Below are 27,889 nucleotides of genomic sequence, written 5' to 3' on the forward strand. Positions count from 1 at the left end.
TGGATATTATAACAGAACATGGTCAAGATGTTAAAATGTTCATAAATGACCAGCATGGTCAAATAATAATAATCATAGTAGTTGTCGAGGGTGCAACAAGCACGTCCGGTGAACAGGTCAGGGTTCCATAGCCGCAGGCAGAACAGTTGAATCTGGAGCAGCAGCACAGCCAGGTGGACTGGGGACAGCAAGGAGTCATCATACCAGGTAGTCCTGAGGCATGGTCCTAGTGCTCAGGTCCTCCGAGAGAAAGACAGAAAGAGAGAAAGAGAGAATTAGAGAGAGCATATTTAAATTCACACAGGACACCGGATAAGACAAGAGAAATACTCCAGATGTAACAGACTGACCCTAGCCCCCCGACACATAAACTACTGCAGCATAAATACTGGAGGCTGAGACAGGAGGGATCAGAAGACACTGTGGCCCCATCCGATGATACCCCCGGACAGGGCCAAACAGGCAGGATATAACCCCACCCACTTTGCCAAAGCACAGCCCCTACACCACTAGAGGGATGTCTCCAACCACCAACTTAAGACAAGGCCGAGTATAGCCCACAACGATCTCCGCCATGGCACAACCCAAGTGGGGGCGCCAACCCAGACAGGAAGACCACATCAGTGACTCAACCCACTCAAGTGACGCACCCCTCCCATGGACGGCATGGAAGAACACCAGTAAGCCAGTGACTCAGCCCCTGTAAAAGGGTTAGAGGCAGAGAATCCCAGTGGAAAGAGGGGAACCGGCAAGGCAGAGACAGCAAGGGCTGTTCGTTGCTCCAGCCTTTCCGTTCACCTTCACACTCCTGGGCCAGACTATACTTAATCATAGGACCTACTGAAGAGATAAGTCTTCAGTAAAGACTTAAAGGTTGAGACTGAGTCTGCGTCTCTCACATTGGTAGGCAGACCATTCCATAAAAATGGAGCTCTATAGGAGAAAGCCCTACCTCCAGCCGTTTGCTTAGAAATTCTAGGGACAATTAGGAGGCCTGCGTCTTGTGACCGTAGCGTACGTGTAGGTATGTACGGCAGGACCAAATCGGAAAGATAGGTAGGAGCAAGCCCATGTAATGCTTTGTAGGTTAGCAGTAAAACCTTGAAATCAGCCCTTGCCTTAACAGGAAGCCAGTGTAGGGAGGCTAGCACTGGAGTAATATGATCACATTTTTTGGTTCTAGTCAGGATTCTAGCAGCCGTATTTAGCACTAACTGAAGTTTGTTTAGTGCTTTATCTGGGTAGCCGGAAAGTAGAGCATTGCAGTAGTCCAGCCTAGAAGTAACAAAAGCATGGATTAATTTTTCTGCGTCATTTTTGGACAGAAAGTTTCTGATTTTTGCAATGTTACGTAGATGGAAAAAAGCTGTCCTTGAAACCGTCTTGATATATTCTTCAAAAGAGAGATCAGGGTCCAGAGTAACGCCGAGGTCCTTCACAGTTTTATTTGAGACGACTGTACAACCATCCAGATTAATTGTCAGATTCAACAGAAGATCTCTTTGTTTCTTGGGACCTAGAACAAGCATCTCTGTTTTGTCCGAGTTTAAAAGTAGAAAGTTTGCAGCCATCCACTTCTTTATGTCTGAAACACAGGCTTCTAGCGAGGGCAATTTTGGGGCTTCACCATGTTTCATTGAAATGTACAGCTGTGTGTCGTCCGCATAGCAGTGAAATTTAACATTATGTTTTCGAATGACATCCCCAAGAGGTAAAATATATAGTGAAAACAATAGTGGTCCTAAAACGGAACCTTGAGGAACACCGAAATTTACAATTGATTTGTCAGAGGACAAACCATTCACAGAGACAAACTGATATCTTTCCTACAGATAAGATTTAAACCAGGCCAGAACTTGTCCATGTAGACCAATTTGGGTTTCCAATCTCTCCAAAAGAATGTGGTGATCGATGGTATCAAAAGCGGCACTAAGATCTAGGAGCACGAGGACAGATGCAGAGCCTCGGTCTGACGTCATTAAAAGGTCATTTACCACCTTCACAAGTGCAGTCTCAGTGCTATGATGGGGTCTAAAACCAGACTGAAGCGTTTCGTATACATTGTTTGTCTTCAGGAAGGCAGTGAGTTGCTGTGCAACAGCTTTTTCTATATTTTTTGAGAGGAATGGAAGATTCGATATAGGCCGATAGTTTTTTATAATTTCTGGGTCAAGATTCGGCTTTTTCAAGAGAGGCTTTATTACTGCCACTTTTAGTGAGCTTGGTACACATCCGGTGGATAGAGAGCCGTTTATTATGTTCAACATAGGAGGGCCAAGCACAGGAAGCAGCTCTTTCAGTAGTTTAGTTGGAATAGGGTCCAGTATGCAGCTTGAGGGTTTGGAGGCCATGATTATTTTCATCATTGTGTCAAGAGATATAGTACTAAAACACTTTAGTATCTCCCTTGATCCTAGGTCCTGGCAGAGTTGTGTAGACTCAGGACAATGGAGCTTTGGAGGAGTCCGTAATTTGCTTTCTAATGATCATGATCTTTTCCTCAAAGAAGTTAATACATTTATTACTGCTGAAGTGAAAGCCATCCTCCATTTGCGAAGGCTGCTTTTTAGTTAGCTTTGCAACAGTATCAAAAATAAATTTCGGATTGTTCTTATTTTCCTCAATTAAGTTGGAAAAATAGGATGATCGAGCAGCAGTGAGGGCTCTTCGATACTGCACGGTACTGTCTTTCCAAGCTAGTCGGAAGACTTCCAGTTTGGTGTGGCGCCATTTCGGTTCCAATTTTCTGGAAGCTTGCTTCAGACCTCGTATTTTCTGTATACCAGGGAGCTAGTTTCTTGTGACAGATGTTTTTAATTTTTAGGGGTGCAACTGCATCTAGGGTATTGCGCAAGGTTAAATTGAGTTCCTCGGTTAGGTGGTTAACTGATTTTTGTCCTCTGACGTCCTTGGGTAGGCAGAGGGAGTCTGGAAGGGCATCAAGGAATCTTTGGGTTGTCTGAGAATTTATAGCACGACTTTTAATGCTCCTTGGTTGGGGTCTGAGCAGATTATTTGTTGCGATTGCAAATGCAATAAAATGGTGGTCCGATAATCCAGGATTATGAGGAAAAACATTAAGATCCACAACATTTATTCCGTGGGACAAAACTAGGTCCAGAGTATGACTGTGGCAGTGAGTAGGTCCAGAGACATGTTGGACAAAACCCACTGAGTCGATGATGGCTCCGAAAGCCTTTTGGAGTGTGTGACGTAGAAGTCCGTCACTGGCCGCGGGCAGCATTTGGTACTTTAACGCACGCACACATTCATCACTCCTCCCTGCTCCGTTATCAGATAAGTTAACAATGTGGGTCGACACACAAGTTAACTTCTCTATCTTAGTACATACATTTCACACTTACGTCAGTAACCGGTTATGGTATAAAGAAATAAACATACAAGTGTTCATATTTAATATAAGCGATATTTATTATACTTAGATGTTATGGATGAGCGCGTTGTTTGTTTTGTTCCTCTCTCTCTCTCCATCTCTGTAGCTTCCGGGTATGCTGGATAAGGACCCGAGCTAAGGGAATTGGGCTTACTTTGTAGTGCCTGTCCGGAATGGCTCATTAATGTAAATGGGCATATTGGAAGACACTGTCAGTAGTGATGTAATTTTGTAAATGTTATATTGTGATGTTGTTCCATAAACGTGTTGCAATGTATATATTTTGGTATGTTTAGATAAATGGAAACTGTAGGTTGAATAGGTAATTGCTTAATTAATTAGTGTTAATTGTTCTGAGGGGAGGGGCTACCCCTACAAAAGGAGCCTCTCTTTCAGTTCTTAGGGAGGCATTTTGGATTGAGCTGTGGGTGGGGCAGCATTGTTTTTAAGCTGTCCCATAAGGTATATGTTTGATGGCAGTGCTGTTGTTTTGTTCCGGAATCACTATGTAAATAAATACCTTTGCACAGAACTTTTGCGGCTCCGCCATCTTTTTATTTTTTATAGAGGTTAGGTTTTCCAGTTTAGCCTTCTGGCCTACTCTACGTGACAGAGTGGGTCTGTGGACTTTTCCATGTGAATGTTAAAGTCACCAAAAATTAGAATATTATCTGCTATGACTACAAGATCCGATAGGAATTCAGGGAACTCGGTGAGGAACACTGCATATGGCCCAGGAGGCCTGTAAACAGTAGCTATAAAAAGTGAGTGAGTAGGCTGCATAGATTACATGACTAGAAGCTCAAAAGACGAAAACGTCATTGTTTTTTTTTTTGTAAATTGAAATTTGCTCTCGTAAATGTTAGCAACACCTCCGCCTTTGCCGGATGCACGGGGGGTATGGTCACTAGTGTAACCAGGAGGTGAGGCCTCATTTAACACAGTAAATTCATCAGGCTTAAGCCATGTTTCAGTCAGGCCAATCACATCAAGATTATGATCAGTGATTAGTTCATTGACTATAACTGCCTCGGAAGTGAGGGATCTAACATTAAGTAGCCCAATTTTGAGATGTGAGGTATCACAATCTCTTTCAATAATGGCAGGAATGGAGGAGGTCTTTATACTAGTGAGATTGCTAAAGCGAACCTAGTTGGCCAACCTAGTTCGAGGCACAGACACGGTCTCAATGGGGAAAGCTGAGCTGACTACGCTGACTGTGCTAGTGGCAGACTCCACTAAGCTGGCAGGCTGGCTAACAGCCTGCTGCCTGGCCTGCACCCTATTTCATTGTGGAGCTAGAGGAGTTAGAGCCCTGTCTATGTTCGTAGATAAGATGAGAGCACCCCTCCAGCTAGGATGGAGTCCGTCACTCCTCAACAGGCCAGGCTTGGTCCTGTTTGCGGGTGAGTCCCAGAAAGAGGGCCAATTATCTACAAATTCTATCTTTTGGGAGGGGCAGAAAACAGTTTTCAACCAGCGATTGAGTTGTGAGACTCTGCTGTAGAGCTCATCACTCCCCCTAACTGGGAGGAGGGTGAACAGAAACAGGTGTTTGAAAGGCAATAGCTCTTCCATTCCTGTTTCAGTGAGCATGCCAAATTAAGCTGAACGAAGCCTATGATAATAGTCTTGTGAGTGTTCATTTCGAGCTTGTTTGACATTGTTAGCCAACAAGCTATCGTGCTTGCGAGTCGCAGAACCACTGAATTCTATTTTCAAAGCCGTGGCAAGTTTAGCGTAGTTGTTTTTCCACGTGTTGCTGTTGTAGATGGATGAACCTTGTTACGTGTCTGTTGGACGTTAGCTTCAACAGGTAAAGCCTGTCGGTATTTGTAGCATTAGGGTAGCCATCCAAGGCGTCCTCTATGTCTGCTAAGAACGTCTCAGTGTCGTTTGTCTTTCCTGGACCGGGGTCAAAAAAGTGGAAGTTTGACGATTTTGTCAAGGCGATCCCTGCCAAGTGCGCGGGGAGCATCTGCAGCCTCCTGTGGGGAATTGTGGGCCGAAAGGCCAAGAGGAAAAGCCAAGCTTTGGTTGTGTTGGCGAGGAGGCGCCAGGTTACTGTGGGCCGAATGGCCAAGAGGAAAAGACTGAGGGACCCCTAAGAGAGGTGAAGTCTGAAATCTCCCGTTGTCTACATTCCTTCGTTCCCTGAGCTCCGGTTGTGAGCTAGGTTGCTCGGTTAGGTAGTCCCGCGATAGCGCGTGCCTGTTCTGGAGTTCCTCCAGATGATACCTAAGGGTGGTATTCTGCTGTATCGCAGTATTCTGCTGTATTGAGTCCACCTGGGAGAGGGTGTTTATCTTAGACACATAGTTGTCGCACTTGCTCCGCTCGGCCTCATACTTATCTGTCATGGTTTTCAGGAAGAGGTCTCGAGTGCGGAGCAAGAGATTAAGTGATGCAATGTCCTCCTTTTGCTTAGAGGGGTCACGTTTTCCAACTTTCTCACCTGGGCTTTCTCATCGTTCATTAAATCAGCGACTTCAAGGAGTTCCGCTGTTTTGTCATCCACCTTGGTAAATGTGTTCATTAACTGATCGTCTTTGGTCTGCAGCTTTTGGAATAGAACATTATTGCTTTGAGTGGTTTCATTCAAAACTGTTTGCAGGGCATCAAGTTGCTCGCCCCTGTGTTTAGCTAGCTCGTCAGATTCATCTAGTTTTGTGTGGACGTCATCGTATTTATTTTGGGCTAAAACGAGTTGTTCCTGTAGAATATGGACTTGGTCAAGAGTTTGTTCACGTTCTTTGTCATAAGTGTTAGCCAGATCTTTCTATTGATCTGTTCTCAAATGCAGTTCCTCGGCTAGCAGTAGTTTCTTTGTTGGCTTTTATCGTCAACTTCCTGTTTCTCTCCACCTGTACCTTCAACTCCACAGCTTCCTGCTTGTGCCTCTGCTGGACACTGAGGTATTGGGCCACTATCCATCTCTGCTGGTGGGCATAGTTTAGGGCTAGACTGGAGAGGACCTTCACAAGGCCTGTGCCTGATGGTCTATTGTGGAGAGCGTCTGTCGCAAACTGCATTTGAATGTTGAACCACTTGACTTCAATACATCATCAACGCAAATAATGTGAACAATAAAAATAGCCTGTATTTTTTGTATCTTTCTGTAGAGCGTTGTATGATAAGGCCATTGTGAGGAGGCCTTCATAAAGTTGCCGTCCTAAATTACTAGAGGACAAACTTCAAAGATGTCCATCCATGGCACTGGACTGCAGTGAGAGGTAGACCTACAGTACGGCCTACGGAGCGGGCATGGCGTGGTCCTGGCTGCCTGAATGTTTCCTCCACATAATAAACTGTACAAACATGGCACTTTTGATGCTTACATTTACATTTAGGCTTACTCAGTCACTAGAACAAACTTCATATCATGGACATAAAATGCCATTAGAACTGTTGAAGGTACAGTATATGTAAGTTACTTGGTTGGTGTCTTGTGAATCAAACTGTATGCTCATTAGGGTTCAATATTTTCACGGTATCTTACAAATGTTCCATCCCGAGAATATATCACTTTTCTCCCGGGTAACCCGGTATTAACAGAGAATAAATCACTTTTCTCCCGCGTAACCAGGTATTTCCCGCAAGAACCGAAAGTGTCATTCAAAAGCATTATAAAGCATATAAATGTCTGGATTTGATTGGAGCTTTGATCAGCATGAAAATTCAAACCTGATGCTACCTGAGCCTGATGAGCCATATATTAAATACATTTAATGAGCCCTATATTAACCACATTTAATGACACCATGTCCAAAAAAGCCCAAATGAATTTGCCGTTACCCAACAGGCTACATATATGATATACTGTAGGCACATTACAACTTTTCAGGCAACAAAAAAATGTCAATTTGTCTGCAAGGCGCATCAATTAATGTAGGCCCAATCAATGGCAATTGATGAACTTCTTTAGGCAAACCTTTTGGTGTTTTGTAACAGATGTCTATTTCCATTCATCAAATGGCGCTAGTAGGTTATACATGCAGTTTGGATGCTGAAATAAATTGGGAGTGGAAGAGCATGCACAAAAGTAGCCTACATTTTGAAGTGATTTGTTTGACAAATCAGATGAAAATATCATGACTGGTTGTGTTGATGCCACATTAAAAGGGAAATTCATTTTATCCATTGAATTGACTTTCTTATTATTAGGCCCATTAAATATGTTTTTGTGCGCCTCAATAGAGACCCCCGAATTCACTCTGTTTTCATCAGAACAGAAATGTGTGTAATTGGCTAATTGTTTTCAGCAATCTGTAAATAGTACTGCACAAAATTGTAAAATCACCCCATCAGTGTCATACCATGTACAAAATAGGGAAAGATATAGGCAACGGGGACTGTCTACTTTGTAACATGTTTTACAATATTGTGGACATTCAGAGATGCAGAGAATAAAGTTGAGTTACCTCTAAGTAACTTTGGTTGACTCCTATGTCATCATCTCCAACATGTGACCTTCCATTCTAGAGCTTTGCTTTGGTGTGGATTGAGGCCTATGCATTCATATCAGTTGTGTTCCCCCATTGTGGTGTCCCGTCCTCCCACGCCAGCCCAATCCAGCCAGGCCAGCACAACCCAGGCAGTGTGCGATTTGACTTCAGAAGAGGTACAGGGTGTGTTGAGTGGTGGTGTCCCATCCTCCCAGGTCATTGGCATGGTGCAGGAGTAGATGGGGTCAAAGTAGTGGAATGGGGTACTGGGTTTTTAATGAGTTTAGTGTTAGTTGAGTGTTTTTTTATAAGTATTTATTTATTTATTTTTGTACCGTTTTTTTAAAAGTTTTTGCTTTTCCCCTTTTGTATCAAAAGTATAATGGGTTTATATTATAGTACAGTTGGGGGCGGTAATGTAACATATTCGATTCCAACCGCCGTTAAAACTCCGAAGAAGAAGAAGTAGTTCCGGGGAAGCGCGCACAATTCTTCAGATAAAGGAAACGCTAGAACTGTGCTGTAAAGACGGTAACCTTTGTGTCTGATTCTATTTATTACTACAGGTATGTAATAGCACGTTAAAACTTTCTAACGTCGAAAGAACATATCATAACATGCAAGGTAACAAATCCGTCAAGGTATTAGCACGTTTTCTAAAGTTTGTATGTGTTATTTATGTCAAACCGAGTGAGTGGAAAAACATGACAAACGATTTTATAAATCAAGTAGCTAGAGATGTAGGTTTTTTATTTTTGAACGTGTATGATTTAAATGTAATTTAATAAAGAGTCGATGTATTTACATGTTTTGGCTTTGTGACCAGTCAAGAAAAAACACGTGCAAATGTGTATCTTATACGATAATCAACGCTTTTTTCCAAAACAACTACCATTCACAACTTTCTAATGATAATCTGAAATGAATAGAAATCCTTTTTTACCAAAGAGTGGTGCATGGGTAAAATCACTGAGGAAGGCAAAAACATATTACAAACCATGTGTTGTGATAATTACAGCTATAGCTGTAAGTTAATATGCCTTGTCACCGTGATATATAGGCCTAAGGCTCGAGACAATAAGAAGACACAGTGGCAGAATAAATTCAACCACACATTTGTTTTCATTCCAAAACCGGAGAGCAACATCTCTCCGGTGAAGTCTACAAAACATAGTGTGTAACAAAAAGTTACATTACCTACAGCATGTTCAAGCAAGATAATGTTTCCGACATTTTCGGACTACTAAACAACTATTGATTTAGAACCACGGAGAGTTACCGCAAGTCACAAAGAAAACAAGAGCTGCCTCCACTATTCCAGCACCATTTCACCTTCACCATTTCAACATAATCTAATCACCTATGCTTAGTCTAATACAGTGATCAAAAAATACCAAAGCTAAATATGATATGGCTGTCCATGGTACTGATTTCCGTGTGTGCATGCATGCAAGTGGAAAAACATGTCTCCCCCTACTTGTAGAGAAACACCAATGCCATCTTCTTTCATGTTGCCTAAACGGTCTATGACTCTGTCATACACTAAACACTTTTAGTTTCTGTTGTCCTAGGCTAGCTGGCTAAAATTCTTGCTCACTAGTCTAACTTACTTTCATGGAAAACGATGCGCCATGCCAGCTAGCAGTGGTGGAAAAAGTACCGATTTGTCATACTTGAGTAAAAGTAAAGATACCGTAATAGAAAATGACTCAACTAAAAGTGATAGTCACCCAGTAGAATTCTACTTGAGTAACAGTTTTCTGTTTTAAATATACTTTAGTATCAAAAGTAAAAGTATGACTAATTTCAAATTCCTTACATTATGCAAACCGGAAGGCACAATTTTTTAAATTTACGGATAGCCAGGGGCACACTACAACACCTCAGACATTAATTTACAAACAAAGCATTTGTGTTTAGTGAGTCCGCCAGATCAGAGGCAGTAGGGATGACCAGGGATGTTCTCTTTAAGTGTGTGAATTTGACTATTTTTCCTGTCAAAATGTAACGAGTACCTTTGGGTGTCAGGGAAAATGTGTGGAGTAAAAAGTACATTCTTTTCTTTAAAAGTTGGCAAAAATATATACATAATAAAGGACAGACACCCCCAAAAACTAAAGTAGTACTTTCAAGTATTTTTTATTCAAGTACTTTACACCATTATCAGCTAGGTAACATTAGCATACTACATCTAGCTACATGTTGAACTTCCATCCTCTCAGGCCAGGGGTGCAATGTATGGTTGGACCAGAATCACTGTTATAATCATTGGCCAGTACGGAGAATTAAGTAAAGCCACAAGTCAAAATCTCTCTCCATCCATGGCTAATTTAGGAAAGGGACGATTTTAGCTAACTAGCCACCGGTGGACAATAACACAACGAGATGCAACAATTCCAGATTTTTTCTGTCAGTTATGTTTAGCATGTGATGTGATTGGTCTGAAGGCAAATCCAAACTGGCTTCCCTTCCCTTTTGGTGCACCAGGACCATTCACAGCTGAGTTCACTCAGTTTAGCTCAACGCTGATTGGCAAAAAAACATTTTTATCAAGGGAGGCCAAATGCTCTATCTTCCCTTCCATTCCATGCTACGGGCAGCAACAATGTTATACTGTTTTGGATCAGACGGCATCAGATATGCTACACGTACTGAGACAGAGGGGCACTGTTTCGTTCTCTCGGATGCTTTTATCTGGTGAGATACACATTCAGCCTCTTGTGAACTGAGGGACGTTTTTGAAAAGACAAAGATTATTTTATGTTTTTTTTCTTGGTACATTTTCTTTGGGGGGGGGAAGCCTAGGTTTCCTTGGCATCCATGAATACACTGCCTTTTACTGTGAATGAGTAACAGATGTTTTAGTGACTGTATTCCATATATTTTTTCTTTGATCAGACACTTTCTTATCTGGATAGTATATTAAACACATTTCTGCACCAAAACAATTTACAAATAGCATTTAGTCTTACATATGAAAAGGAAAGACATAAACAAGTGCTAAAATATTAATAAAACAAACTTTATTTAAATAATAATCTTAGGAATACAATCTTGGGAATACAAGGTGCAAACTACACTATATATACAAAAGTATGTGGACATCCTTTCAAATTAGTGAATTCGGCTATATCAGCCACACCCGTGTATAAAATCGAGCACACAGCCATGCAATCTCTAAAGACAATCATTAACAGTAGAATGGCCTTCCTGAAGAGCTCAGTGACTTTAAACATGGCACTGTCATAGGAGGACATCTTCCCAACAAGTCAGTTCGTCAAATTTCTTCCCTGCTAGAGCTACCCCAGTCAACTGTAAGTCCTGTTATTGTGAAGTGGAAAATGTCTAGGAGCAACAATGGCTCAGCCACGATGTGGTAGGCCAGACAAGCTCACAGAATGGGACCTCAGAGTGTGAAGCACGTAGCACGTAAAAATCGTCTGCCCTAGATTGCAACACTGACTACCGGGTTCCAAACTGCCTCTGGAAGCAACATCAGTAACAATAACTGTTAGTCGGGCACTTCATGAAATGGGTTTTCCATGGCCGAGCAGCAACACACAAGCCTAAGATCACAATGCCAAGCGTCGGCTGGAGTTGTATAAAGCTCGCCGCCATTGGACTCTGGTGCAGTGGAAACGTGTTTGCTGGAGTGATGAATCACGCTTCACCATCGGCAGTCCGATGGAAGAATCTGGGTTTGGCGGATGCCAGGAGAACGCTACCTACCCCAATGCATAGTGCTAACTGTAAAGTTTGGTGTAGGAGGAATAATGGTCTGGGGATGTTTTTCATGGTTCGGGCTAGGCCCCTTAGTTCCAGTGAAGGGAAATCTTAATGTTAGAGTATACAATGACATTCTAGATGATTCGGTGCTTCCAACTTTGTGGCAACAGTTTGGGGAAGGCCCTTTCCTGTTTCAGCATGACAATGCACTCGTGCACAAAGCGAGGTCCATACAGAATTGCTTTGTCGAGATCAGTGTGGAAAGACTTGACTGGCCTGCACAGCCCTGACCTTAACTCCATCGAACACTTTTGGCATGAATTGAAACGCTGACTGCGAGCCAGGGCTAGTCTCCCAACATCAGTGCCCAACCTCACTAATGCTCTTGTGGCTGAATGGAAGCACGTCCCCGTAGCAATGTTACAACATCTAGTGGAAAGCCTTCCCAGAAGAGTTGAGGCTGTTATAGCAGCAAAGGGGGCACCAACTCCATATTAATGGCCATGATTTTGGAATGAGATGTTCGACAAGCAGTTGTCCACATACACTACATGACCAGAAGTATAGATAGTCTGATTAATATATAACAATAAGACCATTTCAAGTTACCTTCCAGTTGAAGAGTTTGGCTGAGAGGCTTCTGGTGGCTCCTCAACTTCCTCCCAGTAGCTCAGCATCAAGGACATCTTCCTCTAAGAAGACCTCCCAGTAGCATCAATGGCATCTTACTCTAAGAAGGCCTTCATAGTCCTCCTCATCCTGCAGGCCTTCCGCAGCAATGACCCAGAGCTCATCTGCTGTCAGTGTCCACCTCCTCACGGACAGGGAATGCATTATCCTCTGGTACTGGTCTCCTCTGTCCATTTTAAAACTCAATGTAAATCAGTGACAACCCTTCCAAAGAATAGCCTAAGATTGACAAAGTTTTATTCAGAATACACTTCAGTATATGAAAGGTAATCATCAGTGAAAGTGAATAATGTATCCACAAGTTATCCATTGCAAGGTGACAAAGTGACAATATCCAAAGGTTTTCACTATAATATTTGAGAAAACATGTCATATAATTGCATATCTGATAGTCCATAACTGAAATAATATGATCACGTATGCCTGTAAGTAGCAAAGTCACAAGCCAGCTTTACCAGGAACATTTAGTTACCAAACTGACCACCACAAAGTCAAAGTCAATAAGCTGTTATAAGGTTTAGGCTCTAACATTACATCATTCTATCTTGCAATCAACAGCCAGAATGCTTAATATTTTATATTATATCACAGATAAACAGACACCTAATGATATCTAGCCAGTTAGTCATCTAGCTAGGGGATATGACCAGTTAGTCAAATATAGCCATCCAATTTACCTCCACAGCACCCCTCTGTCTTTTGTCTGGCTAGCTAGGGACAAAATATAATCACTAGCTAGTTTTTAACTCTAATACTTAATGACAAATGCATTTCATTTTGTTATCAAAGAAAACTTTAACAACAAAAAGACAAGGCAAGCTAAATCAAGTAGGCTACTTGCTCCGTGTTGGGTGACTGACTTGACCAACAGGCTAGCTCACCATCATAGTTAGCTAGGTGGCTAGCTTGCAATCTAGCTAGCTAACATGAGATTTAAAAAAAATCTCTGATTCACTTTAATTATTTTTCATGTACTTAAATGTTGATGTCATTGATCTAGGGCTGACCCCATTTAGTTTGGTCGATAGGCTGTTGGTCAACTGAGATTTATTTTCATCCAAAATATCATGGTGTACAAGACACTGTCTGATTGGCTCCTGTCTGAGTGGACTGATCCATTGTGAAGGCTGTGGGGATGGCACAGTCCATCACTCTAATACATGTGCTACTGAAATTGTATATGGTTATATTACATAAGCAATGGTGCAACACTAATAAAAAATTATATTTTATAACAAATGTGCCTTCTCCCTTGTTCGATAGTGGCCGATGTCCACGGTTCTGAAACACATCAGTGCGCTGTTGAGTTGGCGCCTTTTCCTAGAGACCATGTTGCTTTGTGCATAATAGCAAAGTTAACCAGCATATTGGTGTTGAGAACAATGCGGCAGAGATGGCAGCAGAATGAAGAGATGAGAAAACAGCCCTTGCCTTACTGTCTAAGAAAATGGGAGAAAGAGAGGAAACCCCAACTTAACTAGACCTATAATCAATAGCCTAACTGTTAAGTGTGCCTGGCTTTATAAATCATCAATATACACTACCGGTCAAAAGTTTGGGGTCACTTAGAAATGTCCTTGTTTTTGAAAGAAAAGCTATTTTTTTGTCCGTTAAAATAACATCAAATTGATCAGAAACAGTGTAGACCTTGTTAATGTTGTAAATGACTATTCTAGCTGGAAACGGCTGATTTTTTTATGGAATATCTACATAGGCGTATTAGGCCCATTACAGGCCCATTATCAGCAACCATCACCCCTGTGTTCCAATGGCACGTTGTGTAAGCAAATCTAAGTTTATCATTTTAAAAGGCTAATTGATCATTATAAAACCCTTTTGCAATTATGTTAGCACAGCTGAAAACTGTTGTCTGATTAAAGAAGCAATAAAACTGGCCTTCTTTAGACTAGTTGAGTATCTGGAGCATCAGCATTTGTGGGTTCGATTACAGACTCAAAATGGCCAGAAACAAAAAACTGAAGATCTCGTACAACGCTGTGTACTACTCCCTTCACAGAACACCACAAACTGTCTCTAACCAGAATAGAAAGAGGAGTGGGAGGCCCCGGTGACCAACTGAGCAAGAGGACAAGTACATTAGAGTGTCTAGTTTGAGAAACAAGCGCCTCACAAGTCCTCAACTGGCAGCTTCATTAAATAGTACCCGCAAAACACCAGTCTCAACGTCAACAGTGAAGAGGCGACTCCGGGATGCTGGCCAGTGTCTATGTTATTTTGCCCATCTTAATCGTTTCTTTTTATTTGCCAGTCTGAGATATGGTTTTTTCTTTGCAACTCTGCCTGGAAGGCCAGCATCCCGGAGTCACCTCTTCACTGTTGACGTTGAGACTGGTGTAGAATATACACATTTGCAGTTCCAATGCTTCTAGAATATCACCGGTTTGCAAAAACTCACAAAACAGATCCCAAATATTATGACACTCTGGGGCTTTCTTTTTCACTATATAAGTACATTTTTCAAGAGCCAGACTTGACGTTAATTATTTTAACCAATGACCAAGTGAGGGAACTGACATACTTCCAGTGGAGAGCTATTAAACATCTAGCTTGTAATAGACAGAGGTCAACCATTTTTCTTTTTTCTCCAATGTAAAGAGATTCTCTGGGTAAAGATTTAGGAGGCATAGTTTAGGGATTTGTGGTATTGGGGTAGAAGTCATCTCAGAGATATAGCGCAGTACTGAGCTCCAAAACATTTATCTCAGCACATTCCCACAGGCAATGATACAAGGTGCCTAAATGCATGTTACATTTAACACACAGGTCTGGGCTATTAGGGTCAAATTTGTGGAGCTTAACAAGGGTGATATAGGTTCTCATTATCCAATTGTATTGCAACAATCTCAGGAGGGTGTTTATTGTCTGTATCTGTGCTCTACAGCATATCATACCCCAGTCCTGAAATATCTTCCTGCATATCTTGTATCCACTGAAGTCTCTTACTATCAGAGTTGTCTTTATGAGTAGCTACCATTTTCCCATATAATGATGTCATGTGACCTCTCCTGTAACACACATTAACAGGGAGCGTTTCCAAAGTGGTCAATGGAGGTTGTAGGGCTGATTGTTTTAAACTGGAAAAGCTTCTCAATTGTAAGTATTTGAAAAAATGCTTTGTGGTAAGTTAAATCTTCCCTTTAGTTCCTCAAACGACATGAGACCCTTTTTTATATTGTATAAGTCCATCACATTAGCAATACTTGTCGTTGTCCATTCTTTAAACCAGTTAATTACTTTAACAATACCAGTCCATTACTTTAACAATACCCTTTCTTGTGAAATTGTCATTGCTCAAAATTGGTGTAAACCTGGATAATACAGGGGATTCACACAGATATTGCTGTACTTTGTGGTATATAGTTTGTGTTTTTAACAACGGGATTAGTAGTATTCTTCTTTAGTTTATGTGGGAGCAAAACTCATGACTCTGATTCCATTTCCATTATTAGCAGCATTTAGGTTGTCCACTTTGAAGAGCTGAGACAGAATGGCTATATAAGGAATGGAACATATAGGACCAGGCCCTGCTACCATTATAACCTATAAAGCTGTCAATGTGGGCGTTAACAAGCAAGAACTGATATGGAGAGATAATGGTGAAGAACAAGGAAAGCTATTTTCATATAGAGGGAGGGGACTCTATACGTTATGCAAAGACAGAATCCTATAAAGATAGGACTCTGTAATATGAGAATTTAGTATTTTTCATGGAGGGGCTCGGCTTTGCTACTCTGTATTAAAGTCTAAATTGAATTCACAAAGTTCTTGCAAGAGTATTATGTTCTTAAGACAATTTTCAACGACATTTTGTGAAAGAATCAGAGTACAAATCCATCCAAAGTTAAGCCTTTAGTGGATAGCATTTCAGTCTGCAACCAGGGTAAGTATGGTTTCTTGGAGAACCAAAACATTGCAGCCCTAAATTGTGCAGCCAAGTAATACATACCACTGTAAGTTTGGATGTTGCAACCCCCCTCTGTCACAGGCCAAATAAAGAAGATAAAGTCTAAGCCTTGGTTTGCTGTTGCTCCAGGTATCTTTCAGATCTTTGGAAAAAATAAATAAAGTTGGTGGAGCCAGAGGAATTGATTGAAATAGATAAAGAAATTTGGGCAGAATATTAATCTTAATGACATTTATTCTACCAGTAACGGATACAAGCAGTAATGTTCATCTGTTGATGGATTATGTTACTCGTTACCATTGGTTCATAATTTGTTGAGCTCAAGGAGCTAATTTCTGGTGTGATTTTAATACCAAGATATGTGAAACCTTGTTTTGTATTCACAAATAGATGCTGTACAACTGGATTCAGTCTCTCTTGCTTGTTGAGGAAAAGGATGGAAGATTTGGTTTTATTAACTTTAAAACCAAAAAACGGACAAGTTATTAATTAAATTGAAGCAAGAGTTCTTTAGATCTGTTAGGAATAAGAGGGTATCATCGGCATACAGGGTCACTCGATGTTCAAAATCTGATGTTTTAATTCCATTAATGCAATGGCAAAGGTTTCTATAGCTAAAAGAACGAGTCCTGGACTGGCCAGACATCCTTGTCTCATGCCCCGAAAAGCTTAAAAGGTTGTGAAATCAAGTTGTTAGTTGCAACTTATGCAGTGGGGTTGGTATATCAAATCTTAATCCATTTACAGAAGTAGTTCCCAAACCCAAATCTCTTAAGCACTTGAAATAAGACCAATCAACTCTATGGAATGCCTTCTCTTCATCAAGTGAGAGTATGGCAGTATCAGGGGACCCTTCACATGTGCACTATGTTTAGTATTCTCCTCACATTGTGAAAACCTTGATGGTTTTTCACATAGCCATTTTGGTCTTTGTGTATTAGATATGGGAGAACTCCATCCAATCTCCTTGCTTAGGCTTTAGCAGAAATTCTTGACTCGGAGTTCAGAAGAGAAATCGGTCTAACTTTCACATTTTGTTGGGGATTTATCACGCTTCACAATGAGAGTAAAACACTCCTTAGAGAGGAGGGGAAGCAACCTTGCTGAAAGGATTCCGCATACAGTGGATTTGGGAAATTATTCAGACACCTTTACTTTATCCACATTTTATTACAATACAGCCTTATTCTAAAATTGATTAAATGGTTTAAATATCCTATTATCGAAAGAACATGGGAAATGCTAGGTAACAGATCTGTTAAGGTATTGTCACGTTTGGTAAAGGTTTGATGTGTTATGTTGTGTCAAACTGAGTGAAGAACGTGATAAACTACTTTATGTCATATAGGTAACGTTAGATACTTTGGGTTTGTCTGAATGGATGTACATAATTTCTTCAAGAATCTATTTATTTGAGATTTCTGAGTTTGTTTAGCTATGTTATTGGTTTTGTGTAAAATTCACGAGCTGGTAAAATGGCGGCGCCCACTCTGTCTGCGTCAACAGACTTCAGTGCTGGTGCAGAGACAATTTCACGGTCGCACTACAATTTTGAAGCTGAATGTAATGATTATCAGTTTTCTACATGTGTACTAATATTCAGACGCATGCAGTTGTTTCTATGTTTATCTGTAAATGTTAGTATGGTGTGAACGCGAAATACTATTGGTTTTTGAAATAATACAGTGAAGACAAGATTATTCAGGAAAATAGTACATAGTGCTACTTAAAACATACTGCAACCTTGTACTAAATAGTTTTGAGTAATTTATGTGAATTTGGGAAAATCTACTAGAGGTTAAGTGCACTTAAGTTGTGTAGACAAAGTAAAAGGATGTGCTTTGTCCAATTTTAATGAATTAATGTACTGTTGTCAATTCTTATCTACCTGATCTGTTGAGATGAGATCAGTGCTTGTCTTGGACAGGAGCTCGTCGTAGCTGAGTACCGGCATCTGAAATGTCTACTGCTTGAGCTCATGTTCCTCTTATAAAATATTATCTCAACAGTATTTTGGAACTCCTGCACCTAAAAATGAGTGCCGGCACCTATTTCAGTCCAAGTCCAACACTGAATTAGATAATCATACATTTTTAGAGAATAAAGTGCCAGAACTGTCAAGACAATAACATTTTGTGTCTGTTTGTCAATGTTGCTAAAGGACGACTTGAATTAAGTCTGAGGCCGGTAACATCAACAGTGAGGACAAACCCAGCCTGCCTCTCTCCTTCCACACTGAGTCCAAACCTACAGTCACTCGGTCCTGATTGTGACAGTGGAGCCCAGTTTGCACCACAGGATCCAGAGATGGCATCAGTGAAGCTGGAAGACTGCAGTCAAACACTGGAGCTGAATGTCAACATTAAAGATGAGGAGATGAACTGTTTCAATGAGAAGGTAGATGTTATTTCATGCTACTGACACTTGCATGGTTTGACACCAGTATTGTCAGCATTTGTTTTATTCACTGGGATATCTGGAGTGATCAGAGAGTAGACTAAAGAAGTGAAGTAGACAAACTGCCAGTGTTTTAAAGTTCTATGAAATTAGTCTGTGTAGTTACTAACCCTTGTGATAGTGAGTGGAGGATGACACACCCCTTTTTAGCTTTAATCTTTTACCCACTTTTAGAATAGTTTTATTTTCTTTTGTATTGTACATGAATACACATGTCACCCAGAAGAGGACTTACCACCCATTTGGGCCTGGTTCCTCTACGTTTCTTCCAAGGTTCCTGCTTTCTAGGGAGTTTTTCCTGGCCACTGTGCTTCTGCATTGCTTACTCTTTGTGGATTTTAGGCTGGGTTTCTGTAAAGCACTTTCTGACAACTGCTGATGTAAAAAGGGCTTCATATAAATTTGATTGACATGTATATCGCACCCACTGACTGGTTCTTTTGATGTTGTTCACACAGGAGACCATGTTGAGACATTCTCTACATCCAGAGAGCAACAGCAGGAAGATCACAGAGCTACGAGGTCTCACCACTGCCCACATTGTGTGGAGATTTTCCCATTTCTATCAAAGCTAAAAATACACCTAAAAATACACACAAGAGATAATCTGTATTATTGTACTGACTGTGGGAAGAGATTCACAACATCAGGGGCTCTGACAGTTCATCAGAGAGTGCACTCAGGAGATAAGCCTTACTCCTGCTCTGACTGTGGAAAGAGTTTCTCTCAACTTGGCCCCTTAAAAACACATGAACGTATACATGCAGGAGTGAAGCCTTACTCCTGCTCTGACTGTGTAAAATGCTTCATTACATCAAATGAGCTAAAGGTTCATCAGAGAACACACACGGGAGAGAAGCCGTACTCCTGCTCTGACTGTGGAAAGAGTTTATCTCTACTGAGCAATTTAAAAAGACACCAAGGTAAACATAAAGGAGAGAAGCCTTACCACTGATCTGACTGTAGAATTTTTTTTTAACCTGTTGGGGCTACAGGTTAACAATGAACCCCGAGCCGGGATTGCTAACAAGGCTGGAAATTCAAAACATCAAAAATCTAATAATTTCAATTTCTCAAACAATCAACTATTTTACACAATTTAAATGATAAACATCTCCTTAATCTAACCACATTGTTCGATTTTCAAAGAGGCTTTACGGCAAAAGCATAAAGTTAGATTATGTTAGGACAGTACATAGCCACAAAAGTACAAACATCCATTTTCAATTCAAGGTCAGGCGTCACCAAAAGCAGAAACCAGCTTGAATTATGCACTAACTTTTGTCAATCTCCATCAGATGACACTCCTAGGACATTATGTTATACAATACATGCATTTTTTGTTCCATCAAGTTCATATTTATATCCAAAAACAGCATTTTACAGTAGCGTGAAATTCAGATTTTTTTCTTCTCTGAAATGCTTCCGGTGAACATAACAAAATTACTATTCGAAAACATTGGTAAATTATAATATTGTCATTCAAAGAATAATATATTATAATCTCGTAATTGCTACCGAATGGCCAGATCTCAAAATAACTTTACTGGGAAATCACATTTTGCAATAAACGGGGTGCTATGCTAAGAACAACAGGCTATGCTATACAGTTAGCATCATCTAAAATCGATAATAACATTGTAAATATCCCCTTACCTTTGATTATCTCCATCAGAAGGCAGGCATCCCAGGTCCGGAAGGCATCCCAGGTCCGGAACAAATGTGGTTTCTTTTGACAAAGTTCATAATTTATGTCCAAATAACACCAAGTACTTAGCGTTCATTATGCTCCCACAAAACGTGGTGGGGGGACTGTAAAATCACGCCGAAAAGCTAAAAAAACCTAGTAAATAATCTATTTATGTTCGTTCAAACATGTCAAATGTTGTTTAGCATTAATCTTTTGGTCCATTTTTAACGTTAAACATCAGTAATATTTTCACACAACCTATCCTATGTCTAGATAAACAATGAAGACAAAACTCACGTTTCTCAGATTTATGCGCAGGCGCAAAAAAATGAAGTGATGACATGTCAACTTCCTTGGATTCTAATTTGCTCTCTGTTTATCATAGACGCTTCAAACAACTTTATAAAGATCGTTGACATCTAGTGGAAGCCGTAGGTGTTGCGAAATTAATCCTTTCTCACTATGGTATCTATAAAACAATGACACTAAATAGTACAGTCACAAAATTCACATTTTTTTTTTGATCTATTTTTCACAGGTTTTTGCCTGCAATATGAGTTTTGTTATACTTACAGACACCATTCAAACTGTTTTAGAAAATTCAGAGTGTTTTCTATCCGAATGTGTTAATATGCATATCCTAGCTTCTGAGTTGGTGTAGGAGGCAGTTAAAAATGGGCACATATTTTTTTCAAAATGTCTCAATACTGCCCCCGAGCCCCAACAGTACAACAGCTGACCTAAAAGGTAATCAGAGAATGGACACAGGAGAGAAGCCCAACTTCTGCTCTTAATGTGGCAAGAGTAACTTAAAACCTCTTACATCTAGACGTTCCGCTAGCGGAACACCACTCCAATATCCAATGATACAAATCCAATATCCAATGAAATACAAACTCCGAAATACAAAATCCGAAAACTTCCATTTTTCAAACATATGACTATTTTACACCATTTTAAAGACAAGACTCTCCTTTATCTAACCACACTGTCCGATTTCAAAAAGGCTTTACAACAAAAGCAAAACATTAGATTATGTCAGCAGAGTACCCAGCCAGAAATAATCAGACACCCATTTTTCAAGCTAGCATATGTCACAAAAAACAAAACCACAGCTAAATGCAGCACTAACCTTTGATGATCTTCATCAGATGACACTCCTAGGACATTATGTTATACAATACATGCATGTTTTGTTCAATCAAGTACATATTTATATCAAAAAACAGCTTTTTACATTAGCATGTGACGTTCAGAACTAGCATTCCCACCGAACACTTCCGGTGAATTTACTAAATTACTCACGATAAACGTTCACAAAAAACATAACAATTATTTTAAGAATTATAGATACAGAACTCCTTTATGCAATCGCGGTGTCCGATTTTAAAATAGCTTTTCGGTGAAAGCACATTTTGCAATATTCTGAGTAGATAGCTCGCCATCACGGGCTAGCTAATTTGACACCCACCAAGTTTGGTACTCACCAAACTCAGATTTACTATAAGAAAAATTGGATTACCTTTGCTGTTCTTCGTCTGAATGCACTCCCAGGACTTCTACTAAAACACAAACGTTGGTTTGGTTCCAAATAATCCATAGTTATATCCAAATAGCGGCGTTTTGTTCGTGCGTTCAAGACACTATCCGAAGTGTGACGAAGGGTGACGCGCGGACGCGTATCGTGACAAAAAAAATCTAAATATTCCATTACCGTACTTCGAAGCATGTCAAACGCTGTTTAAGATCCATTTTTATGCGATTTTTCTCATAAAAAAAGCGATAATATTCCGACCGGGAGACGTCCTTTCCGTTCAAAGACTCAAAATCTAAAATGGACTCTTCACGTGCATGCGCGCACCTGTCTCATTGTTCTCAGATCGACCACTTACCAAATGCGCTACTGTTTTTCAGCCATGGACAGCAGAGTCATCATTCAACATTCTGGCGCCTTCTGAGAGCCTATGGGAGCCTTAGAAAGTGTCACGTTACAGCAGAGATCCTTTGTTTTGGATAGAGATGACAAAGAAGGCCAAGAAATGGTCAGACAGGGTACTTCCTGTACAGAATCTTCTCAGGTTTTGGCCTGCCATTTGAGTTCTGTTATACTCACAGACACCATTCAAACAGTTTTAGAAACTTTGGAGTGTTTTCTATCCAAAGCTACTAATTATATGCATATTCTAGTTTCTGGGCAGGAGTAATAACCAGATTCAATCGGGTACGTTTTTTATCCGGCCGTGAAAATACTGCCCCCTATCCATAACAAGTTAAGTGAAAGTCACCAAGTAAAATACTACTTGAGTAAAAGTATTTGGTTGTAAATATAAGTATCAAAAGTAAAAGTAAATTAAGAGGTTTTTTAAATTACGGATAGCCAGGGGCACACTCCAGCACCATTTACAAACGAAGCATTTGTGTTTAGTGAGTCCACCAGATCAGAGGCAGTAGGGAGGACCAGGGATGTTATCTTGATAAGTGTGTGAATTGGACCATTTTCTCTCCTGCAAATTAGAAAAAATGTAGTACTTTTGGGTGTCAGGGAAAATGTATGGAGTAAAAAAAAAAATCTTTAGGACTGTAGTGAAATAAAAGTAACATTTGTCAAAAATATAAATAGTAAAGTACAGATACCAAAAAAACGTAAGTAATTATTTTAATCATTTTTACTTCAGTACTTTACAGCACTGTATGCATGAATGCCGTGTGTCAGCATTGCAGGTTGGTGGTGCGTTTTCAGGGCACACATTGGGTCCCTTGATAAAAGTTGAGCAATGCTTGAATGCCACAAGATATTGTGAGAGCAAAATTGTAAGATTATGTTATAATAATTTAATTTTATCAAATGGTTGTTTTATGCAACAGAATAGAGGGTTCTTTTATCTCTGGTTTCTGTGTGAACTGAAAGTGGTCCTCTGGAAGATTTAACACTGACAGAAGATTTACGTTGTCTTGAGGTGATAAACCTAACAAGACCGCATTCCATAGCATGAGTTAATGTTTCTGTCCTGAGGTACCAGGGGGAGACGGCTCCAGTGTGGGGTTGGGGGGGCAGACCCTGGTCTCTACACAATTAGTGTCTTTCATACGAATCCTTACCTTGTGACCCATTCCATAGATGTGTTTGTCATGAACATCCAGGAGGATGCTATAAAATGCTGTGGCTTAGTCCTGCTGGTTGGGCTCTCAACGAATCACCCACGGGGGGGTCATTGACCAGCTGCAGTAATTAAATAATAGTTTGATTGTTTTGAAGAAATGTAAAAGTTTCTCCTTTTGATTACAATAATTCCACCATAATATCTAAACATCATTGCCAATCAGGTGCATCCCTTCATGGCGGCAGTGTATCCATCTGCAAATAGATTTTTTCAGCAGGATTTTGCCCCATGCCACAAGGCTTGTCCAGGAAAGGTTCCAAGAACATTAGAGTGAATTCAGCTTACTGAATTCACTGTAATTGTACATATGTGGGAGGAGATGGAACGAGCTATTCAGAGTAGATCCACTCCCAGCTAACTTGACACAATTGTAGGAAGCATTGGAGTCAACATGGACCAGCATCCCTGTTGAACGCTCTCAACACCTTGGACAGTCCAAGTCCTGAAGATTTTAGGCTGACATTCTAGATGATTTACATTGTGTGTATCGTAAGTTCACATAATTAAAACATAATTTCAAAAATCGAACAATTTGATGAAATTATAGCCTAATTGGTAATGACATACATATTTACATTTATTATGAAATGGGTGATGCACATCTAATATGTATATAGTTTCCATGTGTTTGACAAAATATTTTAACTGGTGCATTAAATATTGTGTAATTATCAAGACTTTTGGAAGTGTAATACATAGAAGAATGTCAAAAGTCTGGGTGTGAGAATGCTTTAGAAAATAAAATAAAAGATTTTAAAAGCTGAAAAAAGAGTGAGGTTATTTAGTATCTACTTAATGGAAGTGAAATAAACAGATCTAAATTAAAAATGTTTTCTTAAAAATCGAACCCCGGGACACAAAATGCCCATATTTTCAAAATCCCGCATATCCGTTGTATTTCTCCAATGCCAAACCAGTGTGTCTTGTTTGCAACGAGACTGTCGCTGTTTGCAAAGAGTTCAATCTAAAATGTCATTATGAATCTAAGCATGGTACATTCAGAAGTAGATTTTCCACCCCAGACATGAGGCTGAAGTCTGACGCAGAAAGGAAGGTGGGCTTAATGAGTGAACACCCTGTGTGTTTTACAGTGGCGATTTTAGCATGTACATGTTTTGTTATTTAACCTTAATTTAACTAGGCGGTTCTTATCGATTTACACAAATCCACAAGGAGCCAGTAGAAACCACAGTTCTAAGCAAGTCAGCCATATCTGCTGTTTATTAAAAAGTCAGTAAATGAGGCAGAATTAACTGTTTTGCAGCCAGACAAGGCTCCAGTGGCTGATAGCCAGGTGTAGTGATGGTAAGGATTCACTCCGTTGTGCTGAGAGGAAAGTTCACGCTTTATGCTGGACAAACTAAAATTCTGTTACAAATGGTTTTAGTAGTCCGACTTTGTCACTAATCTGGATTTAGACTGTCTGTACCCCTATTTAGACCTGAAGTAGCAATCTATACCTTGTGACAATGTAGGAAACCATTGTTAGACAGACTTTTTGTTAGCCTTTAACCTGTCTGGGAACCTGGGACGTTTGCGTCCCACCCTAGTCAACAGCCAGTGGAATCGCGTCGTGCGAAATACAAATACCTCATAAATGCTATAACTTCAATTTCTCAAACATATGACTATTTTACACCATTTTATAGATACACCTCTCCTGAATCGAACCACGTTGTCCGATTTCAAAAAGGCTTTACAGCAAAAGCAAAACATTAGATTATGTTAGGAGAGTACCCAGCCAAAAATAATCACTCTGCCATTTTCAAAGCAACTAGCATGCATCACAAATACCCAAAACACAGCTAAATGCAGCACTAACCTTTGACAATCTTCATCAGATGACACTCCTAGGACATCATGTTACACAATACATGCACTTTTGTTTGATAAAGTTCATATTTATATATAAAAACAGTATTTTACATTGGCGCATGACGTTCAGAAAATATTTTCCCTCAAATGCTTCCGGTTTATCAGCGCTACAATTTACAAAGTTACTATTCGAAAACATTGTTAAAATGTAATATTGTCATTCAAAGAATTATAGATTAACATCTCGTGAATGCAACCACATTGCCAGATTTAAAAATAACTTTACTGGGAAATCACACTTTGCAATAAACGAGGTGCTATGCTCAGAAAAATAGGCTAGGCGATACAGGTTAGCGCCATCTTGGAACCATCTAAAATCAAATATACTATTGTAAATATTCCCTTACCTTTGATTATCTTCATCAGAAGGCACTTCCAGGAATCCCAGGTCCACAACAAATGTAGTTTTGTTCGAAAAAGTTAATAATTTATGTCCCAATAGCTCCTTCTTGTTAGCGCGTTCCGAAGGCTACTCATAATGTACTGAAGCGCACGGGACTTGTCGTCACGAATGTGCAAAAAATATATATTTACGTTCGTTCAAACATGTCAAACGTTGTATAACATAAATCTTTAGGGCCTTTTTCAACCAGAGCTTCAATAATATTCAAGGCGGACGATTGCATTGTCTTACTAAACGTTTCGGAACGAAGGGGTATCCATGGGCGCCCGCGTCATAGTAGTAATGGCCCTCCCCCTATGACCAACTTTCCAGGCCTCTCGTTCGGTCAGTTTTTACCGGAGAACACTCAAACCACTTTGTAAAGACTGTTGACATCTAGTGGAAGCCTTAGGAAGTGCTAATTGAATCCTAACTCACGGTGTGTTTCATAGGCAAAGTGTTGAAGGTGATTCCACAAATCAGATTTCCACTTCCTGCATGGACTCTTCTCAGGTTTTTGCCTGCCATATGAGTTCTGTTATACTCACAGACACCATTCAAACAGTTTTAGAAACTTTAGAGTGTTTTCTATCCAAATCTACTAATTATATGCATATTGTAGTTACTGGGCAGGAGTAGTAACCAGATTAAATTGGGTACGTTTTTTATCCGGCCGTGCAAATACTGCCCCCTAGCCCCAACAGGTTTTAAGGCGTCAGCATGCTTCCCAGCCGAAACAGTTCGGAAGAATTTGTTCATATATTATGACATTTTTATGTTTTTGTTTTGGACTTTCGGTAAGGGTTTTTTCGTCTGTTGGGGCACATATTTGTACCTTGAGGCGAGTTGAAGTCCCTAGCCGAAGTTTACGCCCCTTCGTTGGTGATTGGTCAACAGTAGGGATTCTTCAATAAAGTCTTTGTTATTAAACTTTAGAAGACTCGTTTTGTTCATTGAGAAATACTGCCGCAAACATCTTAGTTAGATGTAAAATTGCACGACTAAAAACGTCAACATTGGAGACAGATTTACTGAGTCATCTATTTTGAGGAAGTGGTTAAATATACCCTTTTTCAGTACACTACACACTGACGTCACGAATGCGTGTTACTTTTGTAGGAAGTAGCCTAGATTTACGTTTTTATTACATCTAAACAAAATAACTTTTTGGGGTTGTCATTCGCTTACAATTATGTTTTGAGTCTTGCTTGAACAGTCACTAAGATTATAGAATGCTAATGTTCACTGATATTGGCTACATATTGACCTTCCCTGTGGCTTAGTTGGTAGAGCATGGTGTTTGCAATGCCAGGGTTCTGGGTTCGATTCCCACGGGGGGCCAGTACAACAAAAACCAAAAAATGCATGAAATGAAATGGATGCATTCACTACTGTAAGTCGCTCTGGATAAGAGCGTCTGCTAAATGACTAAAATGTTCTTTTTAAAAAAGGTAAAAATGTCTACAGCAAAAGCTAGCCAAACGTCCCTTTTACTGGTTGAAGTATTTAAGTATAATGCAGTTGATTGGTGATGACACAACCATTATATTAAGCAGGGCATTCATACAAGCCTAAAAATCATATTATTATCCAAAAGTAGTGTGAAATGCACTCATAAGCAACATGTAAATAGAGTCTTTTTTTGCCGGTGTTGTGTAAGAACTCCCCCTTGTTCTGCCACCAATTTTTGCATTGCCATCTTGCAGCAATGTTTGTAAACACAAAGCGATCTATGGCGTCTCAAAATGGACAAACAGTACTACTGCCACTTTTTTCTCATTATTTAAGCAAATATCTTTTAACCTCTATGGGCTAGGTGGGACACTTGCGTCCCACCTACTCAACAGCCAGTTGAATTCTGTGGCGCGTTCTTCAAATACCTTAGATATGCTATTACTTCAATTTTTAAAAAATATGACTATTTTACACCATTTTAAAGATAAGACTCTCGTTAATCTAACCACACTGTCCGATTTCAAAAAGTCTTTACAACGAAAGCAAAACATTAGATTATGTCAGCAGAGTACCCAGCCAGAAATAATCAGACACCCATTTTTCAAGCTAGCATATGTCACAAAAAACAAAACCACAGCTAAATGCAGCACTAACCTTTGATGATCTTCATCAGATGACAACCCTAGGAC

At 40.0% G+C, this 27,889-nt stretch overlaps 1 protein-coding gene across 1 annotated transcript in view; it reads left to right on the forward strand.

Moving 5' to 3' along the window:
• The window catches only part of LOC106575980 (uncharacterized), a 185,525-nt gene extending 165,677 nt beyond the window's left edge, over positions 1–19,848 (forward strand). The window contains exon 5 of the mRNA XM_082964425.1: positions 19,096–19,848. Within this exon, the coding sequence (XP_082820551.1) occupies positions 19,096–19,592 (497 nt within the window). The 3' untranslated portion in view covers positions 19,593–19,848. The remainder of the gene's footprint in view (positions 1–19,095) is intronic.
• The last annotated feature ends 8,041 nt before the right edge of the window (positions 19,849–27,889 follow it).

The sequence above is a fragment of the Salmo salar genome, chromosome 17 (assembly GCF_965601325.2).
Source record: "Salmo salar chromosome 17, fSalSal1, whole genome shotgun sequence".
NCBI lineage: Eukaryota > Metazoa > Chordata > Actinopteri > Salmoniformes > Salmonidae > Salmo > Salmo salar.